The sequence below is a fragment of the Tiliqua scincoides genome, chromosome 4, assembly GCF_035046505.1.
Source record: "Tiliqua scincoides isolate rTilSci1 chromosome 4, rTilSci1.hap2, whole genome shotgun sequence".
In the NCBI taxonomy this organism is placed as follows: Eukaryota; Metazoa; Chordata; class Lepidosauria; order Squamata; family Scincidae; genus Tiliqua; species Tiliqua scincoides.
The window spans coordinates 29938753-29965351 of record NC_089824.1 but is presented as its reverse complement, the minus strand read 5'-3'; the positions used below and the strand labels follow the sequence as shown (position 1 = coordinate 29965351).

Sequence of the window (26599 nt, the reverse complement as noted above, 5' to 3'; positions counted from 1 at the left end):
CTGTCCTCCTGCTATTAGCTGGGGCAATGTGAAGGAGATGCTTCTATTGTATGGAAGATAAAATAGAGGAGCAACTATAGACTGTACAAATTTAGTTACAGTAAACTGGCAGCTGCTTGAAGTTAACCTCTCTTGCTTTTCGACCATTTGAGATGCTGCCTTTTCTTTCATTCATTTCCTCAATATGGCTGTACCTTGCCTTCTACAAGTTCTTGCTTCTAATCTTAGAAGACGCAGTGGCCAGGGAGCCACCATGTTTCTCCAGTAGTGACTAAAAAGTCTTCTGTTGCAGGATAGATACTTTTCTCATTATACCGTACCTGATACATATAAACATTTCTAATTTTAATTCTTGGATCTCCTTTCCTTCACTTCAACTGTGTGTATCCATTTCTTTTTAGAATACTTCTCCCAGCACCTGGGGGAGTATGAAAATGTGCTGTCTGCCTTGGAAGACCTCAACGTTGCCATACTGAAGGCAATGGATACAACCAAGAAAGTAGGAGAGAATTTTATTTCTTGTCTTTAAACGTCATGATTATTAAATATGGGAATTAGTTTTGTAAGAAATATTTGACCTGGTTTGCTTAGGGCCTGGGCCTCCAAGCTCTGGCTCACATACTAGATCCAGGGCACCAGCACAATCATCATGGGCACAGAGTGGCAGTGGTGAAGCCTTCCCATTCAGCCACACAGCCACCATTTGTCACGCTCAGTCATCACAAAGCCTTGTGCTGGCCAAAGCTGCTTCCCCAGGAAATCAGGGCACAGAGACTTCTGGGGCAACATGTAGTGGAAGAGAGTGCCCAGCAGAAGGTTCTGCGATGATTGGGCATGACAAATGGTGGCAACGGGGTGGAACAGTAAGGTTCCCTGTGCCAACCCTGTGCTGTGCCTGAGATGATTATGCCAGCAGGCTGTGGTCTGGAGACTGCTGGCTTAGGATAACAAACTCTGGGCCAGTTGGCAAATGATAGGAGCTGTATCGAAAGGGTGAGCTTGTAGATTCTCCTGCCGATTTATGACTCTTATTAAGAGTACTTCTGTAACACTTTTCAACAATAGCAAGAATAAAAATTCACAAATTTTTTAAAGTCCTGGTCCCCCAAAGGGTGAAAGACAGTCTTAAAAAGAAGTGGGAAGACAACAGCAAACAGCCATTGGAAAAGATGCTTTGCTGGGATAAATGAGGTAATTGCTCTCCCTCTGCTAAATGCAGAAGAACGAACACTTCAAAGATGGCTCCTAACCCAGTTAGCAGTTTGGGGGCCCTGGTCTTTTGGCCCAAGACATTATAGGATATTCTTTGTTGATTGCAGGCAGGGTCACACCAGCTGAAGAAGATGCAAGTACTTGGAAGCAGAATAGAGAGGCTGGGGGTTTTTGCACTTGGCCATTGCAATGGATCCTTGAACCGAAGGTGATAGCAGGGAGGACACAAAAGATGGGATGGCTTGTGAGGCAGAAAGGTAATTTCACGGAGGCAGGAAGAGGTGACATTGGTACTATCCCTGCTGTGGGGCAGAGAGAGGCAGGCTGCCTTGGACAGCAAACTTGGGGTGCCAGTAAGGAGAAGGCAACTTGTCAGTTATTTGGTGTTTGGTTTTTTTTAACTGTAGGGAGGGGGCATCATTTAGATTTTCCAGCCCATTCATTCTTTCCATAAATCCTTCTTGATGGTCAACTGGATTTTCCCAGGGAATATTTTCATTTGGATAAAAATTCTTGATAAATGTTTATGCAGATAACCATTTCATTAACCAATCAAAAGCTATTTGTGTAAAGATGACCATTGTATTTAACCCAATTTGGGTTGAAATTGTTCAAGAACTATTTCAAGTTAGGGATGATAAGCGATGAGGTTTAACATATCAAAAGTATTCAGGCCTGCTTTTTGAAATTCTAAAAGTTAACCTGCGTGGCTACAGCTAGAAAAAGCATGCTAGATTAGATGTCTTCCTACAAGGCACTTATGTTTGAAAATCCTGTTCTGTAGCAAACCACAATGGAATTTTCAAGTGTATAGGTTTTTAATTTCAAGATAATTCTCCAAACATTCAACCTGTACTCGTGGAATATACCCATTTCTATATTGATTGCATATGTTGAGCATTTTCCTAAAATGCAAGAAGCTATTTAGCAATATCATGTTCTCCCCCCTCCCCCCTTGGTGCAGAATTGCGCCATTTTGTGGGATCAGGACCAGTGAGCAACTTTCTAGGCAAATTTCAGACAGCTGCCTCATGGATTCACAAGTGCTGGAAAAAATTGTTGAAAAAAACTTGTGTAACAGACTTTACCAGTGCAGCCTAAAGTCAACAAAATACTAGAGTCAATAAAATACTAGATCTTCTCAGTGACAAAACTAGACACTCCAGAGCCACAAAGCTATCATTTTATGTGCATCTTACTTGAGAAGTGCAGGTCAGGTTCTTGAATGAAGCACTGATCTTTGGTATCAGTGCTAATGGAATAGTGTGGGGATGGGGAATCAGTCAACAACTGATCAACACAGATCAGCACTTCTTGCAAATAGCAAAACACGAACTCAAGTGCACAGCTTTCTGTCTTTTGCCCTTGTTCAAAGAACAAGCTCCGGTTTTTCAAACTGAAAAGAGCTGAATTTTAAAACATATCACTTTACTAAAGTTTTGAGTTTATTCAACGAACATTTCAGTAACTATTTGATGGATGTATTTGTATTCAAATACAAATAGTTATGTATTCAAGTTGTTATTGTATTCAGGTACAATAGTTATGTATACAATAACTATTTGATGGACAAAATTGCAGCATCCAAAGAATATTGAAAAGCCATCCGAGTCTGAGAATCAAAGAACATACAAGGATTGGCAGCCCTGTATCACTCTGCATATCACTGATCACATCATGAGTTGTCTTTAATTGTTATGTCGCCCATCACTGCATCTCCAAATAAATCTTATGAGTGTGCTGCTGCTCTTGGCAGCAGCCACCTGGGTCTCACAGCATGTCTTTTGAATGGAGAATCCACAACACATGCTCTCCATGCACTACAGTTCTTAGGTAACAATTAGTGGTAGGCTATTTTTCAGGATCTGGCCTGGGTTAAAATCAGACAAAACTATAGTCAGACACGCCCCCTAAGTTTAATCCCTTATGACTTATCTGAGGGTCATAGAAAATTCCATGATTGTTGGCTCAAAACCTGCCCTCAACTTATCTGTGGGGTCGACTTATAGGTGAGTATCTGCTGTAAGTGTGATGTGGGAGATCTGACTCTGCCACTTAATGACTCAATTTTTATTTTTTTTAAAGCAGAAGTGACTGCTTCTGCAGTAAACTAAATACTGTTTACAAATTCAGAAATAAATATATTTCCAAGAGTAATCTGAATGTACATAGTAATGTATGTTAATGTGAAAATAAAAGGCACATGTGCCTGTAAGTTTATATTCCAGTGCAACCTGAGAAACTGGGGATGAAAAAGTAGTATTTACGTACTTATGTAATCTATGACTGTCTCAGCTTATTCTTATGGATCACTGAAGCACCACCATCTCAGTTGTGTCTTACTGCAGCTGAAGCATGAACGTATGCTTTTCCGCAGTGGTGTAAGAGCTCCATCCTCAGGAAAAGCCTCCCTTGCTTTCAGCCACAGGGTGTGCATTTTCCCTGAAGAATTTTCCTAGTCTTATCAAAACAGTTTTTGATCAAAACAAAAAATGATTTAAAATAGTGCATGCATTAACATTTTTGCCCAACATATATGCAGCAGGAACCAAATGTGTACACCTGTGGCCCAGGCAGAAATCAAATCTCATTTCCTTTTGAAGGGCTGGCTTTGAATGCTAGAGATGTTTTACAAAAACATGTTGGCCTAATGCCTTGTGGTGGTGTTAAGAGGCAGAACATGGAAGGCAGGGCAGTGAGAGTCCTGGGTGTTTAGAGGGGAGCGTCTGGGGAGAGGAAGGAGATAGGAAGAAATGTGGCATAAAAATCCCATTACTTCTCTCCTGGAGATGCTGCTGTTTGTCACGGAACTGTGACTAGATTAACTACTGGTTGGGGAGAGATTCTAAGTGCATCTCTCAGGTTACAATTTGCCTGCAGAAATGCTGAGAGCTGTGTTGAGCCCTCTCTCTGACTTATCAAAACAAAGTATTAAATATGGAATACACGATGCTTTCAAAGAAAATATATCTAGCTTCATTATTTTGTTGCTTTGTTCTATTTTATGACCAGCACAAAAAGCCCAAATATGCCAATTTGTTATTTTTATTTTATGTAGCTTTTTATTATCCAGTGTAAACCTGCATAAGCCATACAAAATTGTTTCTTCAAACAAGCCAACAAAGATCCCCTCAACACTTTATACTGTAATTGTATTTGCTGCAGCTATTCTGAAGTTTGAAGAGCAAAACTTGTCTTTCAAAATGTAGTGGACAGGGGTCACGGAAGCCACAGCCAATCATTTGTGTTTTGCCAATATAATCTGATAATGGAGAGAATGAACAACATAGAACTCAAGCCATTTGACGGACTAAACTAAATCCCTACACTGCAGTGTCTTCTGGTACATACATTTCTGAGATTGCTACTCACTTGTTGGCAACCTTCAGTCTTGAATGGCTATGGTATCACGCTCTGAATGGTGGTTCTGGCACAGTGTCTAGTGTGGCTGAAAAGGCCAATTTGGGAGTGACAATCCCTTCCACACTGGGAGCAAGTATAGTATGTCCCTGGTCTGTCTGCCTGCCTATGAGCCTTCCTTCTTTGGCTCTTTGCCTCAGTCTGTTGGTAAAGTGTCTCTTCAAACTGGGAAAGGCCATGCTGCACAGTCTGCCTCCAAGCAGAATGCTCAGAGGCCAAGGTTTCCCATCTGTTGAGGTCTGGTCTAGAGGGTAGAGCCTCCATCTGCCTGAAGATAACATCCACAAGGTCGCCAGTCCGAGGCCACCGGCACTGTGCAACCTTGAAGCAGCTGACAAGCTGAAGCCGAGCTATTCCATCTGCTCTGAGCGTGGGAGGATGGAGGCCAGAATGTGAAGCCAGATCAGAATGAAACACCTGAATGTAGTGGTTCTTGAAAGAAAGAAACTTCTTTCAAATTGTAAAAATCCCTATTTAATAAGGGATTTAAATAAAAGCCTGCCTATGTAAACCGCCTTGAATAAAGTCTTGAATAAAGACCAAGAAAGGCGGTATATAAATACCTATTATTATTATTATTATTATTATTATTATTATTATATTCATTCCTAAGGCTTTCAGATCCCTCTTGCAGATATGCTTGTAGCGCAGCTGTGGTCTACCTGTAGGGCGCTTTCCCTGCTCAAGTTCTCCATAGAGGAGATCCTTTGGGATCCGACCATCGCCCATTCTCATGACATGACCAAGCCAACACAGGCGTCTCTGTTTCAGCACTGTATACATGCTGGGGATTCCAGCTTGTTCCAGGACTGTGTGTTTGCTTGAGTTGCACTGAAGAGGCTCCAGGTACTTGCAGAGAGTGTCTATCCAGAATCGCAGTGCAGATTCAGAGCCAACAGGTTCAACACCAATATGGTATTCTCCCTTAGACAGCTGCAGGAGAAATGCAGGGAACAATGACAGCCACTGTTTATAGCCTCATAGATCTCACGAAGGCTTTCAACCTGGTCAGCAGGGATGGCCTCTTGAAGGTTCTCCCCAAGATTGGATGTCCACCCAGGCTCCTCAGCATCATCAGGTCTTTCCACAGGACATGAAGGGAACTGTAGTCTTTGATGGCTCCACATCAGAAGTGGAGTGAAGCAGGACTTTGACATCCGAAGCGGAATGAAGCAGGGCTGTGTTCTCACACCAACCTTGTTTGGGATTTTTTCACTATCGTGCTGAAGCAGGCCTTTGGAACTGAAACAGAAGGCATCTATCTCCGGACCAGATCAGATGGAAAGCTCTTCAACCTTTCCAGACTGAGAGCAATGTCCAGCTGAAATGTCTGCGTGACTTCCTCTTTGCCAACGATGCAGCTGTCACCGCCCACTCTGCCAATGATCTTCAGCAGCTCATGGATCATTTCAGCAAGCCCTGCCAAGACTTTGGACTGACAATCAGCCTGAAAAAAACACAGGTCATGGTTCAGGATGTGGACTCACCTCCCTGCATTGCAATCTCTGCGCACAAACTGGAGGTTGTCCATGACTTTGTGTACCTTGGCTCAATGATCTCCGACACTCTCTCTCAATACCAAGGTAAACAAACGCATCGGTAAAGCAGCTACCACATTTTCCAGACTCACAAAGAGAGTCTGGTCCAAAAAGAAGCTGATGGAACATACCAAGATCCAGGTCTACAGAGCTTTTGTCTTGAGTACACTTCTGTACTGCAGTGAGTCATGGACTCTTCGCTCACAACAGGAGAGGAAACTGAACGCTTTCCACATGCGCTGCCTCCGACGCATCCTTGGATTGCTACTAGTTATTAACATTTATATCATTAGCATGAGAGTCTAATTCACCTTGCTGATCTTTCAGCCAAATAGTTTTCTATGGATCCTCTACATGGACAAATTTCATTTAGTTCTTTGCCAACATTTTTCACATTGCTTTCTCTTGGTTTATAATGTGTGCTGCTAGGAAATAAAGTGAGATGTCTGAGCAAATCCTGATGGAGACAAATACATTTTTAGACCACACTTTCTCAAAATGCTGGGTTTGATAAAGCAAATAGTGACAACAGATCCTTAAAAGCACTTCCCTTTCTGCAGTAGCTACATTTGGAGCTATATTTAGATGTGAGCTTCAGTGAACACACGAGGCTTGCAGTCTGATCCTGTGTACATTTACTAAGAAGCAAATTCCATGACTCTTGCTGCTATGTAATAGGTCAGACGTGATCCATCTGATCTATGAATGGAGAATGATGCTGCTTCCTAGAGACTCCAGACTAGTCCTGCAGGGTTGGCCAAGTGAGGTCCATCCTTACTTTCTGAGATCCTTTTGTAAACTGGAGATAGCAGGTATTGAACCTAAGGTAGTCTACATGCATTACTGCACTGAGCTATATTTAAATACAAACTTAAGATGCTGCCTTGTGAGTTGGAGCACTGGTACATCTAGGAAAGCATTGTCTCTTCTGACCAGTAGTGTCTCTCAAGCAGCACATATCTATAGAGAAGTTCCATTTATTTTACTGGGACTTACTTCCAGGTAAGTATGTGTAGAATTGCATCCTAAGTCTTTAGGAAGATATATTTCTCTAAGGCCCCAATTCTATCCAACTTTCCAGCACTTATGCAGCTGTGCCAATGGGGCATGTGCTCCATTCTGTGGTAGGGCAGCAGTCACAGAGTCCTCATCAAAGAACAAACATTCCCTTACCTTGGGGGTGCCTTGCAGCTACATCAGTGCTGGAAAGTTGGATAGGACTGGGCCCTAAGCCACCTTGAACTTCCACTGGGATAGGAAAGGCAAGTTATAAATTGTTCTAAAAAGGAAAGATGTTTTGAAGTATCACGTATGCCTAACAGTTTGATTCGAACTTGAATGAGACACTGATTTCTTAGTTGCATGAATCTATGTACTGACATACTGATTATCTAATTGACAATGAGATATGAAAAATGTAATTTCATCTAAAGGGAGAAAAGACAGTTTTCCTGATGCATAGCAGAAAGCTGTGGCATACCTAGAGGGGGTGCAAAGCACTAAGTTTGGCAGGGAGCTTCAACACGGTGTATAAGTGGCCCCTCTCCCCCCTTTGGAGCCATTCTGGCCTTGAGAGCAAAACTCCTCAGTTTTGCTCTCCTAGTCCAGAATGGCTCTGATAGGGAGGGGCTGCATGCCATAGTGAGGCTCCCTGCAAAACTTAGTGCTTTTCACCTCTTCTAGCTATGCCACTAGTAGAACGGAATATATTTCCAAGTGCCATGGTAGTTACTTTAAAATCTAATATTTTTATACAGCTGTGTGAAGTCATGTAACACGGCAGCTTGCCACAGTGTTTGGTATTTTATTTATAAGCCAATGGCCCCTGGAGACCAAGGCTACAAAACTGATGAAAAAAATACCAAGAACTGGAGATAAAAGCAATCTAGAGCTATGAGTAGATCCTCTTGTGTACTGGCAAGTATTTCCCCTTGCATAGGAGAATACAAACTCCTCGACTACTCTTTGTGTTCATGTGCATGTTTTAGACTTGGTGCTGAGAAACCAATGCCTGATATTACAGCTAGCAAGGCAAAGAGCCGCTGTGAAGATTCAGCTCTCAAAACTGTAATACCCCCACATAAATCAATATAGGCAGTTTTTAATATGACTGTACCAAAAAAGTCAATATCAAAAAGCACAAAACGCAGTTAAAATCACTTCTCCAGAACAATGCAATTACATGTATTCCTACTAGGCATTTATAAAAAGAAGCAGTAATACAATCATGTGCTTCTCAGCTTCTGATTTCTTTACTTTCCTATCCAAGAGATAGAAATATAGTAGACAAGTGTTGTTGCAGTGGTCTTAAAGAAAATGGGGAGATGGTAATAATTACGTATGACATTTTCATCTCACTTTTTCTCCAATGAGCTCAATATGTGACCTCCTCCCCACATTTTATCCTTACAATCACCCTGTGATGTAGTTGTGCTGAAATAGGCTACACAAATCCAAAGCCACAGAAAGCCTGAACCAAAGCCACACAAAAATCTGGAACAATTTTCAAAAAGCTTTGAATGTACACATATCAATACAAAAACAATGAGAAAATGCTTGTGTCATCCTCAATTTCAGGATGACACAAAACATGGCATTCTCTCCCAGACCGCAGTGAACCTTGTGGCTAAGTGAGGACTTGAATACAAAACTCTCTGCCCAGCACACCAGTGTCATCTCACTGAACTTCCAGGTGTGTGCGTGTCTCCTTATGTGGTTGATTTGCACAGAGTCAAAACTGGGTTCCTCTTGCTACAATACAAGGTCCCCACTTGCCTTGTTGATGAAGAGATTTTTCACTCCCCCAAGTGAAATGTTTCACTTCAGTCTCAAAAGACTATGGTATAAGCCTACAGCACCCGGTATTCCCAGGCGGTCTCCCATCCAAGTACTAACCAGGCCTGACCCTGCTTAGCTTCCAAGATCAGACAAGATCAGGCATGTGCAGGGTAACAGTTGCTGCCATGGCGTGCACCCAAAGACATCATTTTTCAGTACTTCACAGTCAAAACTCATCAGCTGCTCATTCATTTTACAGACCTCTGCTACACCTTCCCAAATTGGGTGCTCTGTAGCTGAGCTTCCAAGTCAGATTTGATCAAGCTGCTGATCAGCTATAGCCAGGCAACTGATCAGGCACTGCTCTTTGCTCATGCCCAGCCTTCCAACTTCACATTAACTTTAAGTGCAACGGTTCCCAAATTTACTATAGTCACAGCACCCTTCTTTTGAGGCAGCCTCTTCTTGGCTCTCCCAGGTGCCACCATTTTGGATTGCACAAGAAGTCACAGCAGTACACCCTTTTATACAGCATGATTGCCAAAAGTCTAAAATAAATATATGATGTGTGTATATGGACAAATCATCAAGATGAGTTACCATCACCACCTCTATTTGCTTTTAAAGCTGGAATTGCCCCTCCCATTTCACAGAGGCCATAAAACTACCAACTATCTTGTCAGAAGATGGAGGAGAAGCTAGTGAGGCATATTGCCTCCCTCCACCTCTTTTGTGTTGCAGTTATTCCCCCTTGATTTATTTTATGTAAGCCACCTTGGGAACTTTGTTGGCTAAAGATCAGGGTATATGCAACAAGGAAGACTTTTGAGAGGGATAATATGTATCTGTTTGGGACAAAGCATATCACTTCTAAAACTTCTGCCCTCTTGTGTCAGTTTCCCACATGCTAACCTATACTATTTACTTCCTTTAATGCAACTACCCTCTCCCATTTCTTTGATGCATGAAATTAATAAATAGGTGGGAAGGATCTGCACAAGAGGAGTGTTTCTTACCCTTGAGGTGAGGCACCCCCCCCAACATCTGGATAGGATGGGAAAGAAGAAAACCAAAATAATGGTTCTCTCAAACTTCTAAACCAGGGGTGCCCAAACCCCAGCCCAGGGGCCACTTGTGGCCCTTGAGGACTCCCAATTCGGCCTGTGGGAAGCCACCAGTCTCCAATGAGCCCTCCAGAGACTTGCTGGAGCCTGTGCTGGCCCAATGCAACTGCTCTCAGCATGAGAGTGACTGTTCGATCTCTCGCATGAACTATGGGACAAGGGCTCCCTCCACTGCTTGCTGCTTCATGTTTATGATGCAGCAGTGGCAGCAAAGGAAAGGCCTTGAGCTATCGCAGGACCTTCATTCATTCATATAAGTTCCATCTCTAATATATTCATTTATGTAAATTTATTCAAATCTGAAATGTAAATTTTCCCATGTCTCCCTGTGAACAGCATTTGTGTCTGCAAACAAATGCTTTTCAAGGAGACAGAACTATATTTTATTTATTTATTTACAAACTTTTATCCCGCTTTGTCTCCCAAGTAGGCATTCAAAGCAGCTTACAAAAAGCCAATAAAACATAAAATACAATATAAAAAATATAAATATTAACAGTCTCTTAAAATATAATCTAAAAAACCTAATTAAATCTAGGAGCAAAGAGCAGAAGAACCAGCAAACACTAAAAAGCCCATAAAACTAAAGCTTAGAAAATTTTAAAATTGGCTATAGAGTGCATTTTCAGTGAGGGTAAATTTGCTGCCATCCTCCCAGATTTCTGGGATTTTTCCCAGATTTGCAGACTATCAAAATTACCTCCTCAGAATCCCTGTAAAAGGAAGTGATTTATAATATTTGCAGAAACTGAAATCCTTCTATCATCCTTCTATCCTTGTGAACAATATGTTGCCTACACCCAACCTGGATGGCCGATCTTCTGGTAATGGGATTGCCAATAACTACTTTGTTCATTTGTCACAAATAATCCTATTAATTAAAAAACAATCATTTCACACAGTCAAAACGTCTGTCAGAGAATTGGAACCTTGCTGCCCATCATGACAGCATTTTCATAGATTGTTCTAACCTCATGTCACAGGGAATCAAAGCTTCTAGCAATGAAATTAAAGACTGCCAGATACAGCAGCTTAAATCCAATTAGAGCAGCCATGTCAAATAATTTAGGGGGAGGCAGAAATTAGCCTTGCTGGTACAAACGCACACTGGTACAAATGTGTTCTGTCACTTTCAAAAGGCCATTACAAATGCTTCACACAGAGCTAGTGTCAGCCTCAGAGCGATGCCAACAGCAGTGACAGAAAATCTACCCTGCCAGGAGTTTCTCTATTAGTAGCAGCTATTTTGATTGGTGCTATCACAGGCTTGATTAGTGTTCATGGATACTGCCTAAGGGTAGGCAACAATTTTAATGCCTCCAGGTATGCAATTAACACAGATGATCCATGAGGGTGGCCTAGCAGCTGGGATTTCAACAACTGCTTGATCTTCCAGCAGGGAGAAGTAAGCTGAACAGTGTGTACACATGGCTTAGAAGCAAAACACACACTTGATATTCAGTGCCGTGAACAAAGAATCTCTGGAAAAAGTGATTCTTATGGAAGGCACCCTGAGTTATTTTATTCCATACATGTATATGCTGTCTTTTTCTATCATAGAAGTCAAGGTAGCACACATAAGGCTCCCAGGAGACCTCCCCACCAAGCATGGAACAGACCAGAACCACCACCAGAGATTAGACAGGTCAAGCACTGCCAAGCCAGGTCAAGCACCGTTTTGCCAAATTCCTAGTCCAAGCTTCACCTAGAGAGCCTATGCCCACTTTAAGCTAATTAGCTTCCCTTTGTTCCCCAACAATGGCCCTGGTTTTGCACTGCAGGACCCCACCACCAGGGTAGCTCACCTGTTCAACATGCAGAGATCCTCCCCTCTCCTGACAGCAGCTTCTCCAGTCACTATAGCAACACCTTGGTCCTCAGCAGGTTTTGGGCATGGCAGCCACACACCAATCTCCAGTGGTCCAGAAATCCTCAGAAGTCTATTAACCCATCTGTCCATTAGTCCATATGCCATTAGTTCCTCAGTCTATTAATCAATCAGTTCAGTCTCTCTCTCCCCTCCCTCCAAGCTTTCCTACTACTACTACCCACCAAACCCTTCTTTGGTCAGGTGCTGCTTTCATCCCTTAAGGACCCGGTTGCCTCTAGTGGCTGCAGCTGTGCAGCATACCCACTACTAGTTAGAGCCCTGGGATTAACCCTATGCTTGCCTGCCAGAGCAAGGGACCAGTGTTGATATCGCACCCTATCACCTTGAGGGATCTTTTGCATTTCCATTACATGCACCATTGTGGGGCTACCCAACTCCCCCAGCCCACCTTTATGGTTGCAAACATGAGTCATGCACTCAGCTGAGTCTGTCACTCCATCACTTCTTTACAAGCATCATTGGTTGGAAAAGCCTATTCTCCTCCACCTCCCATATGAGGTTTTCCTAGGGATTCTCTGGATGCAGGAGATCCCTTAGGAACAAACCCCTCCTTGCTTGTTTGGCCAAGGGATCTGTTGCCTGACATTTTTTTTTTTTACTGTTGCTTGACACATTTTTATACATATGTAAATAGTGCTGGTTGCATACTAGATGAGCATGACCCAGACCTGTTTAGTGGCATTTTGCTTGGGCTGAGGGCAAGAAAGCATCAGGTCCCACAGGCCTTTAGGGAAGCAGCCAGTCCTTGGCTCACCAGAGCAACACTGCCTCCCCAGTCGGCTAGCTTAGGAAAAGTCTTGCCTTTTGGAAAATTCCATGACTAGCTACACCTTGGTGAACAGATTTAAATTTGTAAACAAGGCACATTTGGGGATCTTCCTGGTTTTGAACAAAGTCATTAGTGAACATAAAAGGGTGAATCCAACTTTGGCTTCCCTCACCAACTCCACTGCAAACTCCATGAAGTAAACAAGTAAATAAGTAAACAGACCTGGTGAGCAATCAAGTAGTCCTTTGTTGCACCCTTTGCAAAATAATAGGCACACCCATCTTGAACCATCAAGGGCCATCAAGACACAATACAAAGGTCCTTGATGAGTTCACCTTCTAAACTTTTATGCCTTTAAAAGGAGGACGGGGAAGCCCCAAAGGGCCCTGGTGATGCCTTTTAAAGGCATAAAAATGTCACTTCCTGTTTTTAGCCAAAAACCGGAAATGACATTTTTTCAACCTCTAATGGGCATTCTGAGCCCGGCAGAGCTCTGCCGGGCTCAGAACACCTTCCAGAGGCAAGGGGAGCTCAGCATCCCTTGCCTCCAGAGAAGGTATGCACAGACCTGATCCACAGATAAATGAAACCACAGATATGGGATCCATGGATGGGGAGCCCCCTGTACTTCTTGTGGCAGCTGTTAATAACATGAGGCACACCATCAGTTGTCTCACAGCACACAGTCTGAGATTCTATTTCCTACAGAAATCAACTGCAGAAGTAGCTTTAGAAACACAGTATGACATGTTCCTCACTATGGATTTGCAGACTTGGGATTGTGTACAGCTGTGCTTCGAGAGAAGGAATAAACAAGGTTGAAATGTTCTTTCTCCTTTCCCCTGGTGTCTATTTCATATTTCATTTTTTCTTTTTAGAATTATCAAGAGGCTTCTAAGTTAGAACAGTTCGTGACTCGTTTTTTGCTGAAAGAAACACTGAATCAGCTACAGTCTCTCCACAACTCCCTGGAGTGCGCCATGGAAACTACAGAGGAACAAACTCGTCAAGAAAAGTGAGGTTCCCCCTTCGCAACACTCCATGATGAGTGGTCCAGGAAAGAAACTAATACAGAATGAGGAGTGAAGCAATCTGTCTGTCAAATTCAACCACAATGACCTGCATCCACTTGCTTTGGTCCTCAGAATGCCTGTTTGCCAGACAAGCAGCTGTGGCCATTCACATGATCACATACAGGAGTCACAGATAAAGTGCTGTGCACGTAGTTGAACCAGAAATATAGCTCGATGCCAAGTGGGTTGCACATGTGGCACCCTAGGTGATTGTTGTGGAGGCCATATTTTCTACACAAAGACTAAAGGACCAATCCTATCCAACTTTCCAGCACTGGTGCAACCACAATGCAGCCCTGAGTTAAGGGAACAACTGTTCCCATACCTTGAGGAGGCCTCTGTAACTGCTGCCGCACCACGAAGTGCAGTGCATTGGCACTGGAAAATTGGATAGAATTGGGCCCGAACTTCTTTACATCACAATTTACAGGAATGCTTTTCTTGAATGACTACGCAAAAGGTAGCCCTTTTCTCACTTCCCTAGAGCAATAGACACCTTTATGTACTCCATTTTGAGATCTTCCTGTTTCTAGGTTCTATGCAAGGTTATTCTCCAGTACTTTCCCTCCCAGTAGCTATGATGAGTGCCACGTTTGTGACAGATCCTTGCTACTTAGCATTTAAATGTTTGTAAATATTCTCTTACCGTTTCTAGCCAATGATGTGAATACATGGAGAGCCTTGAAAGTAACAGATTCCTAATCATGAAACTGGCCTATAAACTCACTGCTTGTGTAACCTTTTTTTTTTTTTAATAAAAAAAAGACAGGGGCCAACAAAACCGGAAGTGCTCACAATTCAGCAGCCAGGAAGACGTTTAAGTCGAAGACTCCAGAGGAACAACAGTTTTTCTCCAGTTAGCCCAGTTTTTAATGCAGGTAATATCATTCAAGAGAGGCAATGAATTTTCCAGTGGTGGTTAAGGATGATGATAAAGATTGTCCACTTAAGGGCTCTCAAATCTTAAAGCACAACTTTACTTTCTATATGTACTCAAAGCAAGAAGCAGCTTTTGGGACAATGTCCAGCAGTTCCTGTAGCTGCTTCTGCCTTCTGTACTCACCAAAGGGGAAGTTCTTCCTTAACATGGGCAGATGGCTACTGTGGTATGATCCAAGACAGCAGTGCAGGTGGGACTGGGGGAAAGTCAAGTCTATTTGGCTCTCTAGCGAAACCAGAAGAAAACTTCCTGGTTGGAAGGGAGGAAGGCTGACTGCAGTGGAGTGGGAGTCCAGTGGCATCGCTAGGGGGTGCAGGGGTGCGGGCGGCACCAGGCGATGCGCACTGGGGGCTGACACACTAAAATCACGGTGGTAAGGAGTAACCCCATCATATTATATACCGTTGGATGCAGAATTTTGAGCGGAATGCAATGCAAAAAACCTGAGTGAAATATCTCCTTTCTATCAAAAGTTATGGCCAAAAACCTGGAGAACAAAAAATGCATGGATCCCTATGGAAAGTGAAAGTGAGCCATAACGTGCGTTTACTTGTGAGTAGTGAACTTGCCTTAGTCCATCAGAAAGGGCAGACTGAGAGGAATCCAATGACACCACAGTGGTCCTGATCCAATGAATGCAGTCCCCAAAAACACCTGAGAAGGAAGTCCCTCCCTCCAAGCAGACAAATGTATTGAGCCCTATGGAAAGAAAAACTTAGCCTCACAGTCACATTTACTAGTGAGTAAGCAAACGTGCCTTGGCTGGTGGTCAGGCCAGGCAAAGGGGAATGTGAAGCCACCAGAATGGTCCTGATCTGATAGAACTGAAGCTCAACAAATGCTCCAGAAGGCAGCCCCCCCACCACTAAAAAGGATCAAAGCAGAGGTTTCAGCTGATAAGGTGAACTTTTTTGAGACTTTCAAAGCCAGGAGGATCCTGACAGTGATCTGGTTGAAACAGAAGTTCTTAAATTGAACTGGGCACTGGGTAGGGCTGAAAACCTTACTTATTTTGGAGGGGGGTGTTATTGCAGGCAGGCTACAGAGGAAATTCATTTGGTGGACCAGGGCTGGTTTCTGCTTATTTATTTGTTTTACTTTAATTATTTATACTTATTTATTTTAATTTGCCTGATTATGTCACTTCCACTATGACATCACTTTTGGTGGGTCTTGGACAGATTATCATTCTAAAAAGTGGATCCCAGTGCTAAAAGTTTGAGAACTGCTGCAATAAGATGTTAGTACGTTGACACCCTGGGGGGGGGGGTGACACCACTAGTGACCAAAATCACTAAAATCACAGTTTGGAGGAACAATACCATCATGTTATATATCAATCAATGCGTAATTTCATGCAGAATGTGTTCTATCAAAAGGTACAGCCAAAAAACCAGTGGGGGGCGGAGTGATGGTACATCACCATGCCCACCATCTGGGCCCCGCCCACTGCATGGGGGGCTGATGCGCTGGTGTCCCGCACCAGGTGACGCAAACCCTAGTGACGCCACTGTGGGAGTCTGCAAGCTCAACTCCCTCTGGAGTTTCTGCTTCAGCTTCTGCTGCAAAAGATTATTCCCACAGAAGGCACTAAAGGCCTCTCCTTGTATATTATCATTTCAGTGTAAAAAGAATAAGCAGAAATTACCCACTCACTGAGTTCCCCCCAACACACAAACACACACACAGGCTGGCCTTACCGCAAAATGAGCCGAAATGGTTACATGGAATGGCAGTGAACTGACAAGCCCCCAGCCTGGCTGTCTGCCACCCTCTCCAACCTGTCACTGCTGGAGGGAAGAGGGGCAAGGAAAATAAAAGCAGCTCTAGATTGCCTCTTTCTGCCCACCCAGTGCTTATGAAGCACCAAGTGAGCAGGGAGGGGTGATATGGGACCCACCCCTTTCCTAAAGCGTGGTGCATTGCCTCCCTCCTCTGTGCCACTTCTGTGTTGAATAAGTTCCCAGCTTGCACTGTTTCTGCTCATTCAAAACAGAAGCAACATCAAAAAGGGAGGCTCTGCACTGTGCTCTAGGTAAGTGAAGAGAAGGGTTGGGGCAGCTCTCCCCATCCATAGGGGACATTCTCTCATCCTTCCCCCCACTCATTGACACACCCTGCTCCCTTATCTACCTAGCTGCATGTGCAAAGGCTACAAATTTGGAAGGATTCAGGCAGCAGGGAGGCATGAACCCCTCTAACACCCCCACACACAACAGCAATATTTTGTCACAACTACTCCTGACAACATAGATATCAAATAAAGTTATGCATGCGTACCTGAGATCAGGATGGCAACTATTTTTTTTGTGACAATATGTATACAGAGTTGCTCTAAATCTGGATATAGTTACATGGTGCTGCTTTTGAAGATGAGTAGTATTTTGGAAATTTTCCAAAAACTCTTCACGATTCTGGTTGTGTACAGTGCCCATCTGGAAGTACAGCAACTCCCGTCAGCCTCTCCTGCACTTGACAGAAGTGCAAAGACAGCAAGGTAATATCAGCACAGTAAAAGGTCCATCCAAAGAAGCAGTTTTTAGAGGATACGTACTTTACCCCATGAAGATCCTCCATGCAGGGCTCAAAAAATGTCAGGATTTGTATAAGTATGGAGCAAGTGGGTCTTTTAAGAAATACTTTCATTATAAATTCTCTGTTCCATTTTGGCTTCTGCCTGATGCTGCCCTCTTGCTTTTTATGCATATAGTTTTGAATAAAAGCCTCCTTCTTATGAGATGCTTTGTAGAGCTTTTCATTTCTTACGCAAAATTATCCTCATAAATTAATGGATTTATTCTGCAAGCTAGAATTGCTGGAGTTTTTTCTCATTCAATGTAAGGGCCCAACTAGATCAACACATGAGATTTCCCACTTTGAAAATTTTGTTGGATGCAAGCAGTGGGATTTGAATTTGTTCAGGACTATGGCACTGGGGAGGCAGGGTTTAACCTTTTTGCTTGCACTGTTTTCCTAATTTACCTACCCATCCCTGTTTTAAAACTGTCCCATATGACATCATACAAACGTACACCTGGCATCCTGGTTTTCTCTGTGGTAGAGACCTGCCTAACTTCAAAAGGCAGAACCAAAGAAAGTAGGACCTCGTGAAAGGAACTTAATTGACAGGCCAATTAATATAAAAGATGGACCAGGCATATACCTTCATACGAAGAGCAGAATAAATTCCTAGCTTTCAGCAGTGTTTTCAACTCCCACTATTTTTGTTTTTTAAAGGCTGGCTGGATGAAGACAACCAGTGGGTGACCCAAATAAACAGGCTCCAGAAATTGATTGACAGGCTGGAGCAGAAGGTAAGCATTATGTCCAATACTTTGCAAAGACCTCTGTGTTCTGGCTGTATCACGTTCCTTCCAGGGCTGAGATGAGCTGCCCGTAAATCACAAGCAATACTGCTGCTCATTTTTGCAACTAGACCCTTTCAGAGGAAATATGATCTACTGGTCATTTCATATTTCTTCGATTTAACATTCTGGGAAAAGCAGGTTCATTGCGGAGGCAGGAACAGTTTATAAGAGAGATGCATGTTCCTCCCAGGACCCTGCTGCAATCCTAAATTTTATGTATGCCTTGATTGGGTCAGAAAATGTTCTGTATGTCTTGATTGTGCTTCTCCTCCTACTTTTTAATTTGACTGGCTGTTTAACTCTCTGTTTGCATTCTTTGATACTACTGGGAAGGTGTGGTGTGCCAGGGAGAACAAATTCTGCCAGGATTACACTGAATGAATGCCACTATCTTGCGATCTTTTGGAACTGACTTACATCTATAGAGATTTTATGGAATTGGCACACACTGCACAAATTTATGTTACTATGGGAATTGTTTGAATATTCATACAGTATTGAATTAAGCTCTCATAGTAGGAAAGCAAACTATGTCTTCTTGTTATCACCATTGGAAGAGAATTCTTGCTTTTTTGGATTCTCACTTTTTTCTGTTTCTCTCCCTTCTCTTTTTCTGCATGCACACATCCCCACAAGTTTGTTACATAAACATAATTACTGCATATGTGTGAAACTATACCCAATTCTGAAACTGAATGTTCCAAAGCCCCACATTTCAAGTGTGATAGTTGGATGTGACATTTCAGCTTCTTGAAAGTATGAACACACGTCAATTGTTAAATAAATCAAAAATACCTTGGATCAGACTTGATCTTTAACTTCTTTGTCTGAAAAGATGAGGCTTTTGTAAATGAAGAATTTCATCCTCCAGCTACCCTGCATTGCAAATTCTATTTCGTTACACATGCACAGCACAATCCTAGGTATGTTTACTAGGAAGATTTTCTACATTGTTACCACATGGACTTAAGTATCAATATGCACATACCATTCCCACTGTGTGTGAGGGATCTTTAATTGTGTGAGGGTTGCACACCCATGCTATGTTTAGCACTTTTAAGGAATTCGAAGAGGCAACAATTAAGAGTAAATAAAACAATAAGGGTTTGTTTACTGGGAAATTAATTAAAATATTCTAAATGGTGGAAAAGCAGTAATATAAAATGGAGACACCCCCTGCCCTCCCCAAAAAGGCAAGCAGAATAGAACTCGATGCAGTTGCACCTGAATAGGCTGAGAAATCCTGTTGTGCCTGATTAATGCAAAGGGAGACGAAGCAGCACAGAGGAGTGTGGGTGGTATAGGGACAGAGGCTTGGAAGGAGATGGAAAGAAATTTGATTGAAATTGGAGTTCCTCTATGGAGAGAGAGAGAGAGGAAGAGACAGGGAGAAAACATTGTGTTCTAAACTGACCAAGCTAACTTGTTGTGGAAGTGATTTTTAAAAAACATACAAAACATAAAGGGAGCAAAAGCTCATGCAGATGAGCCTTTTGAGCCCAGGAAACTTTTTGGTAGAAAAGGGCTTGGGTCTTCTCAGGAAAACTCCATATGAGACAATGTAAAGTTGATTAAAAGGGAGGGGAATCACGCCTGCAACTGATTTCTGGCAGAGCAGATAGGTGGAAAAATACACAGTCCTGTGAGGTAGAGAAAACACAATTTAACATTAGGGAGTTAACTGTCAGCCTGAGAAGAGAGAGAACATTAGGAGATATGTTGACAGAGAAAAGAGAGATTAACCCAAGAAAGAGAGGAAAGGGATGCACAATACTTTTTCAAGGTCTGCTGATTGGAATGACAGTATCTGAGGTTGCTGGCTGGTAAAGATGTATTAATACTGTAAAAGGAGGGTTTACTTACTATACTTACACTCAGTTGAGCAGGAGTACTCTTTGGGAGTCCCAAATCCAATCAATTACAGGAAACTTACACGTGGCATAAAGAGTTCTGATTGGTCCAAGGCAAATGTACTTCTTTAAAATGTAACTTTTCACAGGAGTTTTTCCATCTCCCAATTTCTTAGCTTTCCTTATTCACTAAGTTCTGTGGGCGAAGGAAACCGTGGGAAGATAGGGATAGTGATAGCCAAATAATTGTTGCAACTCTCTAAGATGTGACAAAAGTGGATCTCACATCAGTGGAGGCACGTTTTTTATTATTTTTATTTGCCCCCCCCCTGAAAAAAATTTAATTTTATTTTATTTAATTTAATAACAAGTTGTCCACTGTTTTCCATTCTTTCTGAGTCCAGAGGGGTTTTAGCATTAAGCTACAGTAACTATTTTTTGAAAATTCCATTCTCTGTTTGGTATTTTGTAGGGGGAGGGAGAGAATAGAGGGGAAAGGGGGAAAAAATCCCCTTTTAAATCATACCAGTGCTTCATGCTCTTGTATTAATTAATCTTCAGGTCAAAAGATACATGTTAATGTCCAACATGAAAATAAGGGAGTTCCATGGAGCTTACTCTAGTGTGTAGGTTTAAGATTTCAAATTCAGTTAATCACCTGCAACTGCTATTGCATAACACTGAATACCTTGTTTTGAAAGGCTGCCTACAGGGCTACATCTGCCACCTATATATCTTTTGGGCAGTGCAAGGTACCTAGTACCCAATGTTTCTCAGGGTGCAATCCTAACCAACTTTCCAGTGCTGAGGTAAAGGCAATGCAGCTCCAACGTAAGGGAACACACATTCCCTTACTTTGATGAGGGCTCTGTGAGGGCTCTGTGAAACTCAACTGCATGATGCAGCACACATCCCATTGGCATAGATATGCCAGTGCTGGAAAGTTGGTTAGGATTTGGGCCTTAATCACATGGATTCTCTGTAACCATGTCTGGGCAAAAAAAAAACAAACACAAAAAACCTTTTCCTTAAGCATACAGAAGTAGTAACATAGAAATCATGTATTTCAACAAAAAGTGTCAGTTTGAATATTAGGAAGAAACATAATTATCTATTCCAGTGCATATTCTTGCCATTTATCATTTCTGAATTATGTGTGGTGGAAATACCTACATCTTCTTCAAGACACTCATACTGCACTTCTGAAATACAGATCCTCATCACTTATACAAAAGTTTAGTTTGAATTATATTTCTCATCCTCAGGCTACCCAAGTACTCATTTGACAGATTAGGGACTGGAGCGGTGGTGAAAAGTGGAACCTGGTCTTTTTTTAGTTTACAAATCTTGCTTCCAATGCTTTTTTAGCTAGCAAATTGCAAATGCCTCGTTATCATACAAATAGATTCTCATTAATGTCTTCAGAAATGGCAATAAACCCAAAGTTAAAATTAGAGTGCTCTCTCTCTCTCACTCATACACAGTATTGGCAACCTTCAGTCTCGAAAGACTATGGTATCACACTCTGAAAGGTGGTTCTGGCACAGCAGTGTGGCTGAAAAGGCCAATCCCCAAAACAGTTTTAATCACCATGTCATATGCAAATCAACATGGAGGAGGGCAGTTGTAGCCTTTAGAACAGCTGAGAGAGGTTGAAAGAGTGGAGCATGCATTGAATGACTGCCAGGTATAATTGAAATGTGTTGAAAGAGTGGATTGTTGAAAAACAAACCATCAGAAAGTGGGGGATACCTGTAGCTGCATCCAAAGAGCAATCATAGACACTAGATTAGAAACTGTTTTCCCTCAAATCACAAGCAATAATTTTCATGTTCTGAGAACTCCATGCAGACTTGCAAAGGACTTGTTTTTCCAAATCTAGGGGGTAGCAAAATAGGGGTTTAAGTACCTGGGGCATTTGGTGGGCTGCTGTGAGATACAGGAAGCTGGACTAGAAGGGCCTATGGCCTGATCCAGAAGGGCTGTTCTTATGTTACCATGTTTCAAGGAAAAAGGGAACAAAATCTTATTATGCCAGTATATTGCTAATCTTTATTGCTTCTGTATGCATCTTCTTCTCATCCTATTGGACAAGGATCTAAAGCTTGAGCCACAAGAAGAAGAAGTTTCAGAAGGAAACACCAATTCTGTAAGTGGTATTTTTAGACAGTAAAATGAAGGTGAAGTATGGCATTTAATACTAAGTGGAATATGCAGAAAGATACAATCTGAGAAGGGAACCCTCTCTAATATTGGAATCAAAAGACCATATTGGTACGGTTCTGTTCTGGAAGGCACTACTCACTGCTGCTGCTGCAGTCAGACTTCAGTGCACAAGGCCTATGCCTGCTGTTTTCCTGGCTACAGATTATGGCTAGATTGTGGATTATCTTTGCTGCTTTATGAACCTTTGATGTACCTCTTTCCATGTTTTGTTTTTTTTAAACTGGAAATAGACAACTCATCTAAGCTTTGCACATTGTCAGTAAATAAATGGTTACTATTGTACTATGTTAGTTAAATGTTATCTAAGAAAAATAGCAATCAATTGGTATAAGTAGATTTTTCAGATTCTTCTCCCCTGAAAGGTAATTGATTTGATGACGAATGATGAGTTTTCATTAATTGCATTGTCCTACCATTTTTTAAAGTACATAATGATAGTTCAACGTCAGATGTCAGTAATACCAGAAGAACTAGAGCAATTCCGACATGCTCTGAAGCAATATGTGGACACTGCCTCTTCTCAGGATGGTTGTCTGCAGTGAGTATAGCATTTCTGACCCCTGAAGAGTAGCATAAAAAGTCAATACAACTAATGGATAGATTCCATCAACATTCCTCTTCATATTACAATCCTCATTCAGACAAAACTGTAAGCCTATTCATTGTGAGCTGTTCAGTTTTTTCTGAATTCAGAAGCTGGCTAGTAAGTCATTATTAGACAAATATGACTGGTCATGAAGGACTGTAGCCACAACAACTGACCAAAATCTGTGAACAGTCTCTCTTCTGATTGCAGCAGAGATTACAGTAATCTCCAACTGCTCTAGCTGAGAAAAAAAACAAACCCGTTTTGAAACCTGGAAACTGTTACCAGAGGACAATGAAAGCAAACATGGCAATGAAGAGGCATATGTAGCCAGCACAACTACAGACACAAAATGCTAATATGAACCAATAGTTTTAGTGGGAACAAGCACCCATCTGACATGATGAAAAAGAATATGCTAACATTATTGCAAAGTAACCCATCAAACATGCAGAAAAGGAAAGTTCCAGTTTGTTTGGTGAACTGTATTTCACATATCCATGATGCCACCTGCTGGTCTCTTCAGATTTGTGTCTTTTTTAGGTTTTTCAGCTGCCTAATTGGATAATTTAAAAAACCCTAGTACCTTAACAGTTCTAAAAATTTGCACTCAGTCTTGTTAGCAGCACACAAAAGCAAACTTTCTTGCATGTATTCCTAGCATGCTAATGAACTACTTATGTAAACAAGTGCTGCACATGCAATTTCCCTCTAAGATGTTGGCAGAGCTGTATATGCTTTAAAACAAAACCTTAAATCCTACCAATCAGCTGTTTCTGGTGGGTAGACCCATTCTCTAATCAGCAGGATCTCAGTTGCATTACTATTTTGCACTTACATTTTTACAAAATTTATTCCCCTAATTAAACGTTCATGTGCAAGGTTAGCCTTTTAAAGTCATACACAGAGCACAATCCTGAGTCCCTTGTGCCAGCCAGGGAGGATAGCAAAAATGCCAAAAAGCACATTTGCACCTACTCCAGAGTCAGCCATGCCTGTGCACACAGATGCACTGGCCTGTGGAGGCCAGATCCAGTCTCCATGGTGATGGAACAACCAGTGTGGGGGGTCAGGGGGTTATGGGGGGGACAGGGAAGAGGGGCAGGGGTCGTGGGTGGGCAGTGGAGAAGCAGGGGCGGGGCCAGAACCCAGCAGTTATGCCGGATCCTGACCCCATTCCCGGGCCAGGTCCTGGTTGCTCAGATCTGCACCAACTAGATGCATTGGGGCTACAGCAGCGATTCCCCTTGCCCCAGGCTGAGCTGCTTTCAGCCTGAAATTTGCGCTAGATAGAGGGAAGACATGCCGGCCTCCCTGTTCCAGCGCAAGTTAGGGTTGCGCTGATAGTTAATGCTTTGACATTATTGCTTCTTCACACTGGCCTTCTGATCACAAATTCTATTCTTGTTTTCTTAGTGTTTCAATTCAGAAACTTTCAAATGAATCCTGCTTCACTGTTTATGAATTCTGGGAGAACAATGAGTGGAACAGGTACGTCTGCATTTCTAAAACTATTGACAAAGTTATAAATTTTTAAATTTCAGCTATCTGAACTATTGTTAGGCGTAAAACCTGGTTTTCCAAAATTGATCAACATTTTCCAGATCCAGGAAGAAAAAACATTGTATTAAAATTTGGTTTTCTATATTAAGTGATTTAGGAATTACAATTCCAAATTACTAGGAACACTTTTCTGTACAATAAAAAGTTTGTATTATAGTTGTATTGATCATTATGATGCTGCTCAAACACTTAGAGATATGCATTTAAGAAAGATGAATGTACATAAGGAAGAAAAGAAAGCATGTGCCAATTCTAATAGATCTAAACGACATTAAAAGGCACCAAAGTGTCAAAGCACTGAGTACTTCTTTAAAAAAACAAAAAACAGGAGAGATTCCTAAGAGAAAGTTTCATGGTCTGAGTTCACACTTATCAGTGATCCCACCACCTCAGGAACATGCAAAACACTGCTGGCCTCATTGCAGGTCTGAATAAGCAGTACTGTAAGAGTGCAAATCATGGCCCCCATGCAGGGTTACCATTCCCAGAAATGCCACCTCTCTACTGGCAGTGCCTGATCATAAGCTCAGTATGCTTGAGGCAGTTGTGTGCTGGTTGCCAGTAAACGTGGATTGGACCTTTGTTAATTATGGCTAATTCAGTAGTGACTATTTTGCACAAGTCATGCTGTATGTGTAAGATTCTAGTTTTACAAGTCTTCAAAAGCTTTATTGATTTTCTTTTAAAATGTGAATACAACATGGAATAAGCGTAAATGAAATATCACTTTTATTTCTACAGTAATTTCCAGATGAACTATAGCAAGACATTCCAACGGAGTAACGTGGACTGCCTGAAAACTCCAGAACACATTACCAATATGCTAGTACCTGGTAGTAGTATTTTCCTCTTTTCCCACCCTTTCTATTCCAGGTATACCAACAAAAAAAAGGCCAATCTTAGGGTCTTTTGCTCAAACCATCTGCTTATGACAACTTTGTCAAATCAACTTGGCAATAACACTTCCATAACCATGGGACTTCTGCGGTATGAGCTTGGCAAGAACAGATTTTCTCTTAACTGTTAATGGCAATGCTTCTACCATTACGCAGAAATTGTACATACTAGAATACTATGTCTGTGTCATAGCTTTCATTTGTATTAGATGGAGTATGGCATGTGTTAGTAGAATGGGCTGTATACAAAGGAACAAAGTTGATAGATGGAGACAGGGACACAGATAAATGCAGAAAGGGACACACCACTGGGGTAAATTGATGTTAGCAGTAGTATCTGCATCATCATGAGGCAATACGTATCATGAGGCAGTCAAATAAAAGGATGCAAGTCCTGTTGCATAAGACTGGCTGTTTTAAAATGAATTAAACAAACCTTTAGAACGTAACAGTGAGTCTTCAAGTTTGATAAGCTTATTTTATTAAAAGTTTGTTATAACCCTGACCACAACTAAAGAGTTTCCCACCACCAACCTGCAAGAGGAGGAAGATTAGGGCTCAAAGTCCATGGGAAAGTGAGGGTCAATGAAGGCTAAGTGGGACTGCAGAATATTATTACTGCTTTTATAGCCCACGAATTGCTAGGTAAGTGCCTTAACTTACGACTTCCGTGATTTTTGGCACAAATAAATCCGTTAGTGCCTAAACACATCTCTTAAGCATGTAATTCTTGATTCTAGAAGCAGGTGTAACAAATGTATTTTGGACTGAATATGTCTAGAATGTTTCTACCACATAGGGGACTTGTTGACTGAAATATTGGCTATAACTATGAGTGGCATTAACCAGTACATTCTGATTCCAGATCAGAGACATATTTAAAATAGTGTACCTTTTATGAAAATGGTACAAAGTATATAAGCAACATAGAGAGAGATCCTGGCATGTAATTTTACATATTAATGTGAATTTAAAAATTAAAAAAGATGAGGTTAGTACATTTCATGCACACATTTTAGACCAACTAACGTTCACAAGAACAGGGTGGGTACCAACACTTGAACCAAGCATTCAGAGCAGCTTATTTTTGTAATTTATTTATTCAAACTTTCTGTAAAACTATACTTATGATAAACTGAAAATCTAGAATTTACATTATTCATCTCAAAATTCAGTAGTTAGAATTTTCATTTCAGCTACCACTGGAACACGAATTTTCTTCTCCAGTCACTAAAGATGCCTATTTCCAGTCTAGTTCAAAAAAAGTATCATATTTTAAAATATTGTGGATTTCATAGTCAGAGGTACCAGGTGTTCAGAAGTACCTTAAAAGAACACCCAAAGTAGCTAGAACAAAAACCTTAC

At 41.7% G+C, this 26599-nt stretch overlaps 1 protein-coding gene and 1 pseudogene across 1 annotated transcript in view; one reads left to right on the top strand and one right to left on the bottom strand.

Moving 5' to 3' along the window:
- Positions 1-26599, top strand: part of NECAB1 (N-terminal EF-hand calcium binding protein 1) — a 59075-nt gene that overhangs the window by 32410 nt on the left and 66 nt on the right. Inside the window, exons 5-13 of the mRNA XM_066624399.1 lie at positions 402-499; positions 13611-13747; positions 14571-14683; positions 17892-17900; positions 17983-18059; positions 22059-22112; positions 22615-22727; positions 24192-24266; positions 25080-25171. Coding sequence (XP_066480496.1) covers positions 402-499; positions 13611-13747; positions 14571-14683; positions 17892-17900; positions 17983-18059; positions 22059-22112; positions 22615-22727; positions 24192-24266; positions 25080-25171 — 768 coding nt within the window. The remainder of the gene's footprint in view (positions 1-401; positions 500-13610; positions 13748-14570; positions 14684-17891; positions 17901-17982; positions 18060-22058; positions 22113-22614; positions 22728-24191; positions 24267-25079; positions 25172-26599) is intronic.
- On the bottom strand, positions 9017-9133 carry LOC136650238 (5S ribosomal RNA; annotated as a pseudogene).